Source organism: Humulus lupulus, chromosome 4 (genome assembly GCF_963169125.1).
Source record: "Humulus lupulus chromosome 4, drHumLupu1.1, whole genome shotgun sequence".
NCBI classification, from domain to species: Eukaryota; Viridiplantae; Streptophyta; class Magnoliopsida; order Rosales; family Cannabaceae; genus Humulus; species Humulus lupulus.
Genome location: NC_084796.1, coordinates 7,949,801 through 7,966,621, shown reverse-complemented (window position 1 = coordinate 7,966,621; position 16,821 = coordinate 7,949,801). Strand labels below are relative to the sequence as shown.

General features: G+C 38.0%; 1 protein-coding gene across 1 annotated transcript; it reads right to left on the bottom strand.

Annotated features, from left to right (window-relative positions):
• Positions 1-9,582: 9,582 nt before the first annotated feature.
• LOC133831843 (protein DETOXIFICATION 45, chloroplastic-like) lies at positions 9,583-11,424 on the bottom strand. Its single transcript, XM_062262254.1, has 5 exons — positions 11,343-11,424; positions 10,822-10,918; positions 10,628-10,728; positions 10,175-10,338; positions 9,583-9,935 (listed from the first exon to the last, which is right to left on the bottom strand). The coding sequence occupies exons 1-5, from the start codon at positions 11,422-11,424 to the stop codon at positions 9,804-9,806; spliced, it is 576 nt and encodes a 191-aa protein (XP_062118238.1). The 3' UTR covers positions 9,583-9,803.
• Between the last annotated feature and the right edge of the window lie 5,397 nt (positions 11,425-16,821).

The following is a 16,821-nucleotide window of genomic DNA, read 5'->3' as shown; positions in this document are numbered from 1 at the left end:
GAAGTGGGCTCGGGGCTCGTATTTTGGACTCGGGCATCGGAAAGTGGAATTTTAAGAAGTAATTGGAGTTTTGAGTTGAAATTTCGGACATGATCTATGATAAAATTATTATTGGAAATAATAATTTTTCTAAGTTGAGTTCAGGATATTGAGAGGGGTATTATGGTCATTTTACCCCAAGGGCTCGGGTTTGAGCCAGGGTCGGGAATTTCAGTTTTTGATTTTAAATTCCCTTATTTATATTTAAAATCTTAGTAAAGCATAAACTAAGACATATTGTCCCAATATGATTATAGGGTCTAAACGCGATCGGAAATACTCACAAAGACATAATTCACGAAAGCTAAGGACAAGAGGTAAGGAAGTATACACCAAGAGTAACTTAGCTTGTTGTGATTCTAGTGAATTGTTTGCATGTTTGTAGATTGCTGGTTAAATTCTAGATGCTATATATGTGTGTGATTATATGGCTGGATGCGCATGGTAGTACCCATCTATCGGGTTTGAATGTGCTTAGTGCAGTAAAGTTATCATGAATGTATGTGCAATGTTTATGACTGTCAAGGGAAACCTTGTGAGGGTGGATCCCATGCAGCCGTGTAGTGGGGTTCGCCGTCCAGTCCGTAAAGTCATCGAGTTTTAGCGGAGATTACCCTTTTGGCACGGGATGTGAGTATTCTCTGGGCCGCGGAGGCCACCCGGGGATCATGACCCCACAGATAACTCGATGGCTCAGTACAAGGCCTTGTGAGGGCGGATTCCCCATGCAGCCGTACAGTGGGGTTATCCGCCAAGTCAGTAGAGTCATCGTGTTTCAGCAGAGTGTACCCCTTTGGTACGGGAGGTGAGGTTGCTCTGGGCCGTGGAGGCCACACTGGGATTAAAACCCCACAGATAACACGATGGCTCAGTTATATGTTTTCAGTATGTTACGCAGCACTTTGAGTTATGTGAATATGCTAGACGTGTTGCTCAGTTTGCAGTTTCGAGATATGCATTTTCTGTTATGAAAAGTTTGTTTAGAATAGTAGAATCATGAGTTGTAGCTAGCTTCCTTACTGAGCGTTATAGCTCATCAGTTACTCTGTGTGTGTAGGTAAGGGCAAAGCTTAAGGAGCAGTGCAATGAGCTGGAGGGGATTCTGTCTGAAGTATGCATACTGTGAAACAACCGACCTGCAGGGTTGTCAGGGTTCTCTTAAGTTTTCCGCTGAGTCCAGTAACAGTTTCATCAGTTTCATGTTTACTAGATTATCTAAAGAAAGCCATGTGGCTACAGACTATTTCTTAAGTTACGTTTAACTACATTTTGTTTCTAAAACTATGGGATCCCATCCAAATACTATTTTACTTCAAAGTACTCCCATGTAAAATTTTCTAAAGTTTACTCTAAAGTTTATTCAGTTTTTAACGTCCGATTTTTACCAAAGTTGACCGTAAGGGTCCAGTTGACCCCGGATAGTCATAGTCGTGTTCGGTGGGTCTAGTTAAGAAAAGTCGGGTCGTTACAACATCCCTTAGATCCTTCTAAGAAGCATGCTCTTCTACCCGATCAAACACCGTACTCTTCAATTTCCCAGAGGGCTTACTACGCGGGACTTCCTCTCTCCTGCTACGCTGCTGGTCGGGGTACAGTGGAGGCTTCTTGGCACGCTCTGGGTAGTTTTCTCCTCCTTGTGGGTTGTGGCCCTCCTTTTCCTTTGACTGGTCAGTGGGATGACTATCAGCCTCATCACGACCATGCCCATCTTTGAACCGTGAGGTCCTCTTATCTCGAGGAGCTCTATTTTGCTCCTGCCCAGGTGGAGTCTTCTTACTACCCGATCGGTGACTTCCAGATCTTGAAGTTATTGATCGGTGGCTCCTGGAGGGGGTCCTAGAGTGCTCCCTTTGTGTTGAGGCAGTGTGTGATCGGACTCCATCTTCTTCACGACCAGGTGGGTTATTACCACCCCTCCTTGGTCTATCATTGTTCTTACCACCAGCTTCTGTGGTCCTTGCTCCTGGAGGGGGTCCTCCTCGTGCTGCAGCTTGGGCATTGGCTTGGGCCAACTGGGTAGCTGCCTCTAAAGCAAGTGCTGCTTCACGATGTCTCCGGTTGACCTCCTCCTATTGTTGTCTGAGCTCCTCGCTTCTAGCCTCCATATCGCATCTTTACTGCTCTAACGCAGCTCTCTGCCTGGCCATCTCTTCAGCAAACGCCTCCTGCCTGGTGTGGAATTGTGCCATCTCCTCCTGGAAGGCCCCCATGGCCTCTTGGAGCTCTTCAACTCCTGGAGTCACATCCTCGAGCATGACTCTAGGCTCATTCTCATGGTCTTGTGGGCTAGGACCTTCTGATCTACCAGGCTCTTTAGAGGAGCTTGTCTTCTTGGAGGCTGCATTGGTGCTCTTAGGTGCCATTACACTTCAGGGACCGTCTGTATTTCTCTTCAGGCTCTCAATGAAAGCACCAAAATGTTGACCGCGTTTTTGGCCAACGACGTGAGAACGTCAAAAACGATAAAGCCTTCAAGAGAATTTAAAACGACACAGACGGTTTTTGAACAGAAAGTAAATAACACAGCAATTTTTATAGTGGTTCAGCCCCAATATGTTGGTAATAGCCTAATCCACTTAGAGTTGTGATTTATAGATCTGTACTCAAGATCAGATGAACTGAGCCAACTGAGTTTCTTCAGTACAGATTACAAGAATACAAGAATTTTTCTAGATACAAGCACTTTCTCTCTCTAGAAAACTCAGACCCAAAATTTCCCAAAAAGTCCCAAAAAGAAGGAGAAGACCCTTCTTGATCCCATAAGCCATATATTTATAGGCTTAGGATCATACATCTGATATCCCCTAGAATCGGGATATTTTATTATATTTATTACATTTAAATTACAAAAAACATTCAAAATGTAACAAAACCCCCAATTTGTGGGAAGAATGAGAGATTCCCGCGCGTGTCAAGACCGGTTCTTGTTGAAGCCGTTTCTGGGAATCTTGACTTAGTCCTCCTCTATCTGGTCGACCCATATCTCCTACTGACCACTCATGCAAGTGCTGGTAGGACATACACTTGCTGGTAGGACATGCACTTGCTGGTCGGACATGTGCATGCTGGTAGGACATGCACTTCTCTCGCCTAACATGGCACTCTCCTCTAGCATGCCATAACTCTCCTCTAACATGGCACTCTCCTCTAGCATGCCATGTCTCTCGTCTAACATGGCACTCTCCTCTAGCATGCCATATCTCTCGTCTAACATGGCACTCTCCTCGGACCAAGATCCGACCACACCATTGGGCTCTCCTCGGACCAAGATCCGACCACCACCCTTGGGCTCTCCTCGGACCAAGGTACGACCATGCCCTTGGGCTCTCCTCGGACCAAGGTTCGACCATGCCCTTGGAGTACTCCTCGGACCAAAGTCCAACCATACCTTTGGAGTGCTCCTCGTACCAAAGTTCGACCGGGCACACCCTAGCCCAAGTACTCTCCTCGGGTGCACTTGGCTTGGACATGCCACCTCTCAATCAGTCCAAACTCTTCACTGATGCATTGGGCTGCTGCTAAGCCAGATCACCCAACTACCCCATGCCACTTGCCATTTCTATTGCCACATCATCATTTTCAAATTTTGGGGATAACACTAATTTATTCTATTATATTTTTATTTTTTATTTATATAATTAAAATTAGTTTTCTAATATATACTAGCATCATCAAATGAACTTGATTTTCAAATAACAAAAAGTAAAAAGCATTCAACATTGTATTAACAATCCACAAATTAGTTTAAAAAATTCAACACTGTCATCAAATTATATTATAGCTCTCAGGAGACAAAGACCTAAAAACTTAAACCAATAAATCTTAAATCACATGGTAAAGCTAACATGCTATACAATTTCCAACCAACATACAAGACAATGAGTATCTATCCTAATAACCACCAATCTAGTGCCAAATATTCAATACTGTCGACTTCCCCAAATATCAGATTTATCCAGATAATGAGATTTCAGGCAACATTGCACCCATGGTGGATATCTAGCATCTTCCTCCACTTGCTTTCCATCATCATTTGTAGCCACTCCAAGCAATGCATTTCTCTTCTTCGTCAGTACATCAATGGCAGGTTGATCACCAAAAAACTTGTTCTGCCACAAGTTGAAAATAATACAATCAATTGAAGATAACAATGGTAAGGGTGTAAAATAAGAGTAATGCAGGTGACATTTTACATAATAATAATAAAATTGCACAACCAGCCGTATGACTTCAAATGACAGGTTCTATTTCGAAAAGGAAATATATATATGCAACATTATGTGGTGCAAGATTTTGGTATGAAACATGTGTCCCTAGCAAATTCCAGAAAATAAATAAATAAAATAACATAGAATGCAGTGTGACAAAGAGAAGAATAAGTTTTTCTAATGGAAAAATCATTTTTCAATGCACTAGAAGTTCCAAATTTTATTTTGTCAGTCTGCTGGAGGAGAGCATAATGCAGTTAAACATGATAACATGAATTAGAAATACAGAATAACCTTACACATGAGTCAGGAAATACCAAAAAGCCATTCAGAAAGGTTCCCATTTGGACAAAGCTCATAAATAAGGAAGCCATCATCTTTCCTTACACAACAACCAAGCAAAGCTACAAGGTTTGGGTGTCTTATATGTGCTGAGCTAGTAAGTTCACTGACAAATGTTTCAACATCTTCATCATTAATGATGTGCTTAATTGCTACGGGTTGCTTATTTGACAGTATCCCTTTGTAGACCTTTCCTGATTTAAAAATAACACCTGTTAGGATTGCTAGGATGGTCCAAAAAACAACTTAGATAAGGTGATATGGACATAGGGATATATTTCCTGTTACACTTTTTTATGTAAACAGACTTGTTTTGTTTTAGCAAAGTTCTAACCTGCAGTTCCTTCACCAATTACATTTGATTCACAGAGATTGTTTGTTGCAGCATACACTTCCTTGACAGGTACTTTTCGGCAAGCAGGCTCTTTTGTAAGGGCATCCCTGAACACTGTCATGTGAAATAGACAAAAATAAGTACAAGTATGGCACATGGCATACATCTAGGAAAAAATGGCTTCTTGTTTAGTGATGAAACATTTTAGAGCATACCATGGTTTTTGGATGTGAGATTTGATTTAAAGTATCTTCTATATAGGAAGCATGCAGCAACCAATACCATCATTACAACTCCTATTAGGAAACCAATCAGAATCCATACACCTACATCCATAAAGCAAAGTTTTTATTTCAATTTCCATTTCCATACAGAGTATTTGCACAATTATCCAGTCAAAGAGGAATTATCACCTTTTCTAATGCTATTCTTCTTACTATGCTTTATGTCTTCCCTTTCTTTTATTATGCAAAAACACAGACCAGCTGAAAAAAACAATTTGAAAACAATACTTTTGTGTAAAGTTTCAAGAGAAACATACCAAAGTGAGTGTTTGTCCCCCAAGGCATGTGAAAATGGGTCTGATATATCCAACATCTTCAATCTTGCTACCAATAATCGACACCAAAATTGCGAACCTTCACATTTCATTTTCAATGTTAACTAGCTCATGTGATTGCAGATGGTGAATCCATTCCCCTAATGTCTTCCCAGCTCTTCACACAAAAATCACAAGAACTCTCCCAGGTTCCTTTAGAACTTGTAAGTTCACAGTTTTCATTTAAACTTCTAACTCTATCTCCCAATTTATTGGTAACATCATCAAGAGAGTAGTCAGAACAGCCACCATTCCCACTAACTAGCTTCTCAATCCCACAACTAGAGATGTTTCCGCGAAACCTTGTAAGTAAAACGAGACAACTTCCTTGCTCAGTGGAATTCAGAAATAATTTTCCAGTTTGATTTGCTCTTTGGCCTAATACATAAAGGTACTCACTAAATAACTGGGTTGTGCTTTAAGTAATGCAGTAAATTACAGTCCTAAGACAGTACTGTCATAGGGTCAATTTTTTAAAACTAAAATACCACCATGTTATGTTGATGGCCAAAGCTTTAAACATAGGTCAGCTAACCCAACAATAAAAACAAAATGCACAACCAAGTTTCAGTTCAATCAAATAGATATCTGAGATGATGGCCAAAATGCATAATGTGTACCAGTAGGCTTGCAAGTTTTGAAAGTGTGTATGCATATGTATAGATAATTTTTATAAGATATGAAAGTTCCTAAAGTAAATTGACAGGGAAATTTACACATAATCACACCAAGCCAACACACTTTTATCTTAACTATTTTAACAGACTTCAAATGTAACATTAAAAAAAACAGCAAGTGCATCAGATGAGGTCTGGACTTAACAGAGCAGCAATGTGTACTACTAGGAAGGATGAAGCAATGTGTTAAATAAAATGCAAGTCATTTAGGAATTTAATCAAACAGATTCTATGCACACATTATCACATCAAGAGAATCAGAAAAAACTTCATAGATTATTATGCAAACATGTGATTATGAAAACACACACATACATTTGTATAAAAATATGCAGTAAATTCAAAATAAAAGATTTAACATACTCAACCATAGATAAATCTTTAAAAATAATTAGTAAACTCAAAACAGAAAGAAATATGAAACACACAAGTTATTCTCAAAAGTAAAATAATCAAATTTACAAACCCATTTTTAAATGAAAATAAAATCTTATCTCGGCATCACTCAACAACCCCGACATTGATATGAAGAAGACACCACCCTTTGCCCTTTGAGTCACTACCACGAACCCTCACCACCACCACCACCATCACGCCTACAAACCTGCATAACGCAAACCCAAACAGAAGAAAAATAATTAGAATAGCTCGTCCACAACCAAGAACCATCGTCAACCCAGAGGAGGAAAAAGAGAAAAGCAGATAGAATCAAACTTAGTGACTGAATTAATAGAATCAATTCTCATTAAAGAAGTAATGATACAAAAGAGTATATATACAGAAAAGACCAAAACTAATAAAGTAACTAATCTACAAAATAACAATAATTAGTTACAATGAACAACTAACTAACCAAAACAGTTAGTGTTGTTGGGAAAGCATTATATGGGCATAATTGTTGTAATGTGATATTTTAGTGTAATATATGGGCATAATTGTTGTAGTGTTGGCATAATGCAGAACAAAATTTCTAATAAATGGTCCGAATACAAGTGAATTTACAGAAACATAGATAACAAAATTTAAAGCATTAAAGAGATCTGGCTTTGACCAAACACCTTAACTACAGCCACTATATAGCCAGAATAAACCCAGAAGAAAAACTGGTAGGAGCTATGAACTAGGCTCATGAAAATTGGGAAAGCAAATAAGAATTTAGCAACAAGCTATTAAGTTATTTTCACCCTCACCATCGAATAATAATATCAAGATTGCCCAAAAAGGAGCAACTCAAACCATATTTTAAACAACTCAAATATTAAGAAACAAAAACTAGGAATAAGAAACTATTATGCAGGCACCACATTACTTCAAAAACATAAAGCATGCATAAAGTACAACATAATATTACTGTCTCATGAGCAGTCTCCTGAAAGAAACCATCAAAATAACTTATAGGGGCAAAGGATATAGAAAAACTGTTGACAACATAGTATTACTGTCTCTAATTCTCTACTCATACAGTAATAAGAAAGGAAAAAGAAAACCTTTTGGATAGCTAAATTATTTCATCACTGATGTTAAATAAGATTATATTTAAAACAATTGATATTTTTTCTAATGGGGAAAAAAGAAATGAGGCATTTCTAACGTGAGGAATATATTTGATGACTGTCATAAAGACTTGGATTGAGCTGAAAACGGAAAGAATCAGTTCCAAGTCAGAAAGTGAATCAATAATATATTTCATAGCAAATGGAATTTAGAAACCTAAAGCTAATTATGAAAAAGTGATTAAGCCAATAAATCGAAGCAAACAAATGCTTTTATCATCTAGCTTTCCAATGTTTTAGAGACAATCTGACCTCCACACTATATAAATACAAAGCCATCATCACCAACAAAAGGTAAAATTCAAAAATAGCAATGCACAACAACATAATTACCACACCAAAACAATAAGGCTCCTCAATCAAGAAGAAGAATCTTACTTCATAGATTGCAATTTGTACTATGGATCAAAATTGAAAACAACAGCTAAAAAATTGAAAACAACAGCTAAAAAATTCATCTTTTTTTTCCAAATAAATTTCATTAAAGTTACAGTTGAGAACTCTAACTATTGATTTAATTCTGCATAAGACTCCCCATTTCGTATATCACAGTCAACATGACTAGAGTGCAAATATTTAATCAAATGTACTTTGTACTTTTCACACTTGTGTTTATTTAGACATCACACGAACAAAGACAGCCATAAATTTATAGAACAGACCAGCAACATGAAAATAATGGGTTCAACGAGGTTTTCCTGCTTTTCAAGTTTTTCAAGTTTCAAGACACGAATGTACAATTCCTCTTGTATCAACTAAACTCCTTAAAGCTTTCTAATGCAATGAAATTCCAACCAACCAACAAACTAAACTACCAATTCCTAAGATCAAGTTACTAACAATTGATTAAGACATAAAGTGATGCAACAACTACAGTATATTTTATCTTTTTCATTCTTGCTAAAATAAAATTTTATTTTTGACCAAGGAAAACAAGCTCCAAAAATTCAATAACAACAAAAATAGAAGTAGAAACTCTTCAGTTAGGTAAAATCAAGAAAATTAAAGGAGAAACTATATAATGAGAAGTAAAATCATGTTAATTTCAAGGAGAAACTATACATGACCCTGAAATTTTCATAGTATTAAAACAAAAGTGACCTTCCAATTTGAAATTCAAGTTATAAATGCTAACCCAAATGCTGAAAAACAAAATAATATTTACAAATTAAAAAAATAAGGCTTGCTCTCTAATAAAAAATCAGTTCTATTCATACTAGTCTTAAGAATTACATGCTATAAAGTCTATTGTTTACTTGGTAAATTATTTTATTTTGAAAAATAGACCAATCATAAACTAAGCAAAGTGATAGAAGTCAAAGATAAATTAAAGCATAGCATTTACATCAAGTAATATTTTATAGAAATTGTTCTTTTGTGCTGTTTAGATCAGAAAGCTAATAGCCCAAAAGATAGCATTGTGTTAAACCATCAAAAAACACAAAAGAGAAACAATAAGCTAAGAGATGAACGAAGAGAAAATTCCACTGCCAAACAGAGTATCCGCTATCGCTGAATTCCAAGACCACTAACAATAGAGGTACAAAACTAAAAATTAGCTTATAGGAAAAAAAAAAAAAAAAAAATAGAATAGAGCTTCTTCTATTTTTGTAAGCAATTAGTATATTGAAGCAAACAAGGTTCAAAAATAGATCCCCACTTTTTAATTATCTTTCATTCCAATACAAAATAGCAAATTAAACTCATAGACGCGCTTCAACCATTATTAAATATAACCATTAGAAATAAGTAAGCAATCCAATTCACCAACATGCATAACAGTAGTCATTATGTATAGTAAGTACACATATGACACTATTAATATGTTTACCAGAAAAGCTCTAGTATGCTTTAAAATAAGTTCTACAAGCAAATAATATAATATCAAGATCCTTAAAAGAAACTAGAAGGCAACACAGAGACAGATGAAGTGAACCAGCAACAAATTTTCAGTAGTCCATATAATATATTCAAGAATTTCATTCTCTGCATTTCATGAAATCACCACAAGCATTTAAATTAAAATTTATAAAAACTCAATGGGTAGGACATTCAAAAAGCTTTAGGTACAAGAAAACTCGATAAATAATTAACACAGAAAAAAGACCTTACCTTCATCACATAGTGAGCAATTTCCTTCACTGTCTTATAGTCACCTTTAGACATATAACTTGCAGTCAAAGCCTACAAGTAAACAACTCATAAATCAACAGAGACAAATCATGTGCAGACGTTGACTATGCAGAGAGAAATTTCAACAGAATTAAAACTAAAGTATCCCTCTATTATTGTCCAGTATGAGCAAACAAAAAAACAATAATAATAAGCAGAACTTTGCCAAAACTAGTGGTCCAAAACAACGACAACTTTAGTAGGATCAAAACATTATAGCAAGCAATATAAGTCAAAGAAAGAGATAATACCTGTGCAGATGCACCCAGGGCATCAACCAGAAGCGAAACAGCCAACCATACTTGTATGCATATTTGATGAGCAGCCATTGCAACTGGGCCTTGACGAGCAGCCATTGATGTCCCCAAAGTCATGGTTGTTAGAACAGCAAGAGTTCTTCCAAGAAGAAAACCACCTATAACATCCCAAAATATATGAAAGAATCAAATAAAAATATAACACCTTAGTTATAACAGGCAAAGAAAAAGGTCAACATGTCTAAAACAGAGAAACAGGTAATATTTTTGTTAAAGAAAAGTAAACTAAAAAACAGAACATACTATATATCAACTGACTAGTTATGCTTCAGTCAAATTGTAAGACAAGAAAGCATCTTCATACAGAAGAGGGAAGTTCAATAACATAAGGATTATTTTTATTTTTTAATATTTTAAGAAAAAAATGAAAAACAAAACCAAATTTACCAGATTTTATGTATCCTCCAAATTGTAATGATCCCATCTTTGGAGGCAGTAGTATTGCTCTCTTATTTAGAAACCATAGCATTAAGAAGGTGACAACATATCTGAAATATAAACATTCGAGCAAGATCTTATGTCAAGGGATTATCATAGCAAAAACTAAAGAAAATTTGCAATGCTAATCAAAGAACACGTACTGAGACACAACTATGGAAATTGCTGCACTGGTTGCACCCATTTGGAAAGAATACATAAGTACGGGAAACAAAATCACAGCTAAAAGATTCCCAATACCTGCATACACAGCACCACATGAACTGACATGAAGAGTGGTTCGACTTTGAAGAAATGGAAAAGAACACAAGGACAACAAATTAAAGACATAATATATGATTTTCAATAGTTCTATCAAATTGAATGGTTTATGAAATCTATAATACAAATTACACTAAGTAAAATGAAGCAGCTACTTGATGAAATTTCTGTAATGATTTGCAGAAATTACAAGCAAGCAATTCAAATATACCTGAACAAAAATTAGCTTAGAGAGGTGGGAATTTCCTTAAGCTACTCTTTGATACCCTAAAATTCAAATTCAAATAAAAAAAACTTACATTAGAACCAAAGTCGGGTCTAATGAGGCAGGACAAAAGAGATTAAATCAGACAGTAAACTGAAATGAAAATTGAATTGAATCGAAATAGGAGATGAAACTCACTAGATTCAACGACCATGCAGTAGGAGAAATCGAAACCGTTCGTTCCAGTAGGCCTTCCATATGTGGATTTTCTCTGCTGCATCTTTTCTTCTTCTTTTTCTCGGCTATGGACAAAGGGCTTTAGCTTAAAAAACTTGCAAAATTTTGGCCAGATCCCTAAATTATTATTATTATTAAGAAATTTTAAATTACTTCACTATGATCATATAACACAGTACAAGGAAACGAGGGATAGCGATGAATCACAAACAAAATGTCGTAAGGAAAATAAAAAGAACCTTTCATCTTCTCCTCAACGGCGTAAGCTTGGTGGTGGCCCACGAATGGAAGTCGCACTGGGTCGAAGGCACGCAGAGGTGGGCTCGCACCTGGGGTCACTTGGTTTGGGGGTTGGGTTCACGGGTGCCTGAGATTTGGAGCTTGGCTCGGAGAAAAATGGGTGTGAGGATGGTGGTTAGGTTGTCGGAGCTAAGGATGATGGTGGTTACGGGAGTGTGGCTAGGGCGAAGGGAAGAGAGGGACGAGAAGGAGAAGGGGAAAAAAGGTATAAGATAAAACAAATTTTGATATATTTAATGGGACCGTGTGAAATTTTTTTGGGGTGGTGAAAAATTAGGCGCCAAAAATTAAGTCCCACCTACACCTATATACTTATTTACCTATTATAATACTTTTTAAAAAGTATTAAATTTGTGTGTTATGGAAATGGGTTTTTGTTGTAGTGCATGGGACGACGATGTGCTGAGAATGTTGAAGGGCGATGATAATCAATTCCTTGTATCATGGAAAAATGTGAGTGAAGTATATTTTGCCTTGCACGTCGAGAAAGCTGCACATTGGATCACCATTGAAGTCTCCATTCCAACGTGGTGCATCAACATTTATGATTCCAACCATAGCGTGCTCAGCCCCACTCTGATGGAGGAAGCGATTAAGCCTTGGTGCTTATTGTTGCATTCATTGTTATGGTGTTCTGGCATGTTTGACGACCATGAGGACCTCCAGGTATATCCTGAGCAGAACGCAAAGCCTTTTTCATATTGTCGTATTCCTCTGAAGGAGTGTCCTCAGACTAAGACAAGGTATTCCCCTATTTAATTAGTATATTTTGAAATCTGAAAATTAAAGTTATTTTTATCTTCTATTGACACAAAATCGATTATATGCAGTGGGGATTGTGGTATGTTTGCCATCAAACATATCGAGCATCTGGTTGCCAGGCTACCACTCGATACCGTTATCGATGAGAACATCCAGCATTTTAGGACCAAGTGGTGTGTGGACCTATTCTATCAGAATTTGTCCTCATGATGCTCTTTAAATTTTCGTCTTACAAATCTTGTATAGTATAGCATGTTGTTAGTTTTATATATTATTTTTTATCAAACAATATTTTATGAAAAAGTTATTAAATAAAAAAGTACTAAATTCACATAATGTGTTTGCCTCGACATCCAAACCAACAAAGTATTAGAAGAAGTACTCCATATAATAATTACATAATTACTCCAAAATCAATTAAATAATTACATAACACAATATTTTAAATCCTAGCCTTACATGACTTCTTATTGTGCCCACTACCACCACATCTGCTACACTTACGTGGCTTGACAATCTTTTCCTCGCGTGAAGCATAGCGATTTGTCTTTCGCCTAACCACTTTCTGCTTCCTGGGCCTTCCTACAGGGGTTTTCTCAACGGGGACGCCGACAACCGTATCTCTGATGTGATCAGGGATTACCCATTCATCCTCATTCCCAACAGGGTAAATAGTATCTTTATAAGTGTCCTTCAATGCCTCGATTCTATAGTAAGGGGAACACAATGAGTAAATGTTTATGCTTATTTTTCTGGCTACAGCAAAAGCATGTACACAGGGTATCCCAATGGTTTGGAACATGCCACAAGAGCATGATTTTGTGGCCAAGTTCACCTCACCATCACCATTACCATTGTTATCCCAAAAATTTGAAAACGATGACATGGCAATAGAAGTGACAAATGGCAAGAAATGGCTGGGTAATCTGGCTTAGGAGTGAGCCGGTAGACTGGTGAAGATTTTTGACTGACCAGTCAAGTGTCATGACCGACCAGTCAGGTGCTTGTCTGACTAGTCATGTGCTTGTCCGACCAATTAGGTGCTTGTCCGACCAATCATGTGCTTGTCCGACCAGTCAGGTGATTGTCCGACCAGTCAGGTGCTTGTCCAGCCAGTCAAGTGTTTGGCCGACCAGTCACTTGTCTTGGCCGACTGGAGAAGTGTTTTGGCCCTCCAGTTTTCCTTCTGGGTGTGATGTGGACCGACTAAACAGATCATTGCTACGCAAGAGATCCCAGTAACGGCTTCAGCTAGAATCAGTCATACCTGCGTGGGAATCTCTCATATTATCCCAATGAATCGCACATTATTGTATTTTAGATGTTATTATTAATTAAAATATTGAAAGAATAACAGAAAGATCCCGATTATGAGGGACTGCGTTTGTACGATCCTGAGCTTATAAATACAAAGCTCATGGCATCAGGGAAAGGATTCAGATTCTAATTTTCCTAAGAGAGTATTTGTATCTTGAGAGAAATATTGTATTCTTTTCATCTGCACTGAAGAAACTCAGTTGACTCAGGTTCAGACAGCAATATCATCAAACAAGGAAAAGATGAGTCTTTAAAGAATTATATACAGAGATTCATGAGAGAAGCCAATAGAGCAACTGCTGTAAGAGACGAGGGGAAGATGGTTGCCATATCCGCTGGGATAACTTATCGGAGCCCTTTGTGGGATAGTATACATAGAAATCCAATTTCAACACTTCAACAATTTCTTGACCGAGCAGACAAGTATATGAAATAGGATGATGCAATCGAGAAAGAAGAGAATGGCATAAACAATATGGGCGGATCAACTGACCCTCCTAAGGATGGTGGAAAGAAACGTGGAAATAACGGGTCTGACCACCATGAGGAAAAGAAAGCAAAGTTGAGTTCAAATGAAAATCCAACCAAGTATGAACCTCAGTTCACTAATTACACCACTCTCTCGGCCAGCCGAGCAAGAATATATCTTGCTAGTCATGAAGAGGTTCCCTACAAGAAACCTCCACCCATCAAGAAAGAGATGAGGAAGAGAGATATGAATAAGTTTTGTCGTTTCCATGGAGATTATGGTCACGACACGAATGAATGCAATCACCTCAAGGATGAGATAGAATTTCTTCTCCGGTTGGGCAAGTTGAGAAAGTACCGCACAGAGACACCCCAAGGAGAAGGAGGCAGCAGCAATCTTGGGTTCAAACGACAAAGATATCCACCCTTGCAGCCCTGGCCTGTGGACTTTACCTTAGACACTATATGTGGAGGTCCACACTTGGCTGAGGATAGCAACAAAGCAAGGGAGAGGTATGTCGAGACACTTCAACATGAGCGGGAGTGCTAGGATCAGGAGCCATTGGAACGACGAGCGTCTATGAATATATTATTTCTAAATATCGCTTTCAAAGTGGTAGTTTAATTTCAAGCTGTTTAACTTGTTATTTAAATTTGGTTTATGAGCTGGTCATTTGCTGACCAGACATCTATTTTTAAACAATTTTTGTTGTTTAAGACTCGTTATTAGACACGTTTTGTCCTTTTTAATTTACGAGTAATAAAAGAGACTACACGCAGCGTGGTCGATTCTTGCTACAAATGTGCATGTGTGTTAATTATTCGAACATTGTTCAACTGGTTGGTAAAATCGGACAATGTTCAATTGGTCGATACATTCAAGCAGTGTTCAACTGCTCGAATATTTTCAATATATTCTATGTGTTTCACGAGCAATAAACTGCTCAAACAGATTTGGTCAAGTGACAAGTGACCCAGGATCTTTCAACCCTCGATCGATTGGGGGGCACATGGGGTATGCTGGTATATACATTAACACAGGCAATAAGAGCACGAGTAAACGTATTTGTTTTTAGGCTAACTTGTAAAATTTTGAAGTAAAAAAAGGCCATTAAGCTAACTTGTTTGACAAAGCTTAAGTAACTTGGAATTTTTTACAATTTCAAGTTAGAAGGAAATATTCGTGTGACAATAAATGTTATGCTCATAAAATGTTAGAGCAAGAAGAGTGTGAGAAAGTATACTTAGTATGGACTTATGAAATGTCTATAATTTCAAAGTTAGAAAACTAAGTATTCATGCAAAAATATAAGGCATACATCAGAGTGACTTTACTATTCACAAAAAACTTATAACTTTTAAAGTCTAAAAAGACTTAGAATGTTTTAAGTTAACAAAGAAAAGTAAAGTATAAATGCCAACAGCTCGGCTGTACGAGAAAATTATCAAAGCTGCTAAACAACAATTGTCTTCACAAGAAAAAAGAGTAAACTACTGGCCAGGTACAAAGTTTAGCTAATCAGGTGCAAATTTTTCCTGGTCGGGAGAGCAGATACAACTTCTCTGGTCGGCTGAGCATATATCACTGGTCGAGTAGGAAACTCTATTGTTAAGCATGGCTAACAGCGATGGGTCCCTGGAGTGAATCAAACAAACACGAACAAATGAATGCAAAGTAAATACGACATAGTGGAAAAATGTTTTTGAGAAGAGAAGTAAATTTTCCCCAAGATTGATTGAGAGAAATCAATCTCTTAAAATACTTTTGAGAGATTCGAACAAGGTGTTTTGATGGTGTTTGGAGGGATAAGTTTTAGGCATGTGCTTAAATGGCTATGACATATGACCAATCGGTTGGGTGATGGACCAGCGGATGCCGAGTGTGTCCGAGCAGGCCCGTGCGCGCATCCGAAGGCTGGTGTCCGAGTGGGTGTGGGCTGTGTCTGAGCAACTGGGGTTGCGTTCGATCGAGTGTGGGCTGTGTCTGAGTAGTTGCGGCTGCGTCCGAGTGGGTGTGGGCTTGTCCGACCAGCTGGGGCTGCGTCCGAGCGGCTGAGGCTGGCATGTGTGCATCCGAGGGGATGCGCATCTGAGGAGATACATGCTTGAGCGGTTGGGGTGCATGGCCGAGCGATTGGGGTGCATTGCCTAGCGGTTGGAGGAACCACGTGTCCGAGTGGCTCGAGGGGGACGCCTAGGGGATGCGCGTCCGAAGAGTTGGCCATCCGAGGGGATGCACACCCGAAAGGCTGGGTGTCCGAATAGTTGGGCATCTGAGGAGCAAGGGCATGCATCCGAATAGTCCGATCAGATAGGAGTGGCCAAGGTTATGGGTTTGATGGGCTAAAAAGGGAACCTATTTTCTTGACTTTGAACTATGCGAACAAGATCAAAAAGTTGAATTTCAAGGGTTCAACAAACTTCAAGATAACATCAATATTATCCTATACCCGTGAGCTTGAAAAAGCAATGGAAATAGGAAACTGATAACTACCGTTTTTATGGACAGGAAAGTTAAGTCGTGGATTTACTACAAAAGTGAAGGTTACTGATCGGATGGAAGCTTTTGGATGACCACGGAAACATTTTGCTA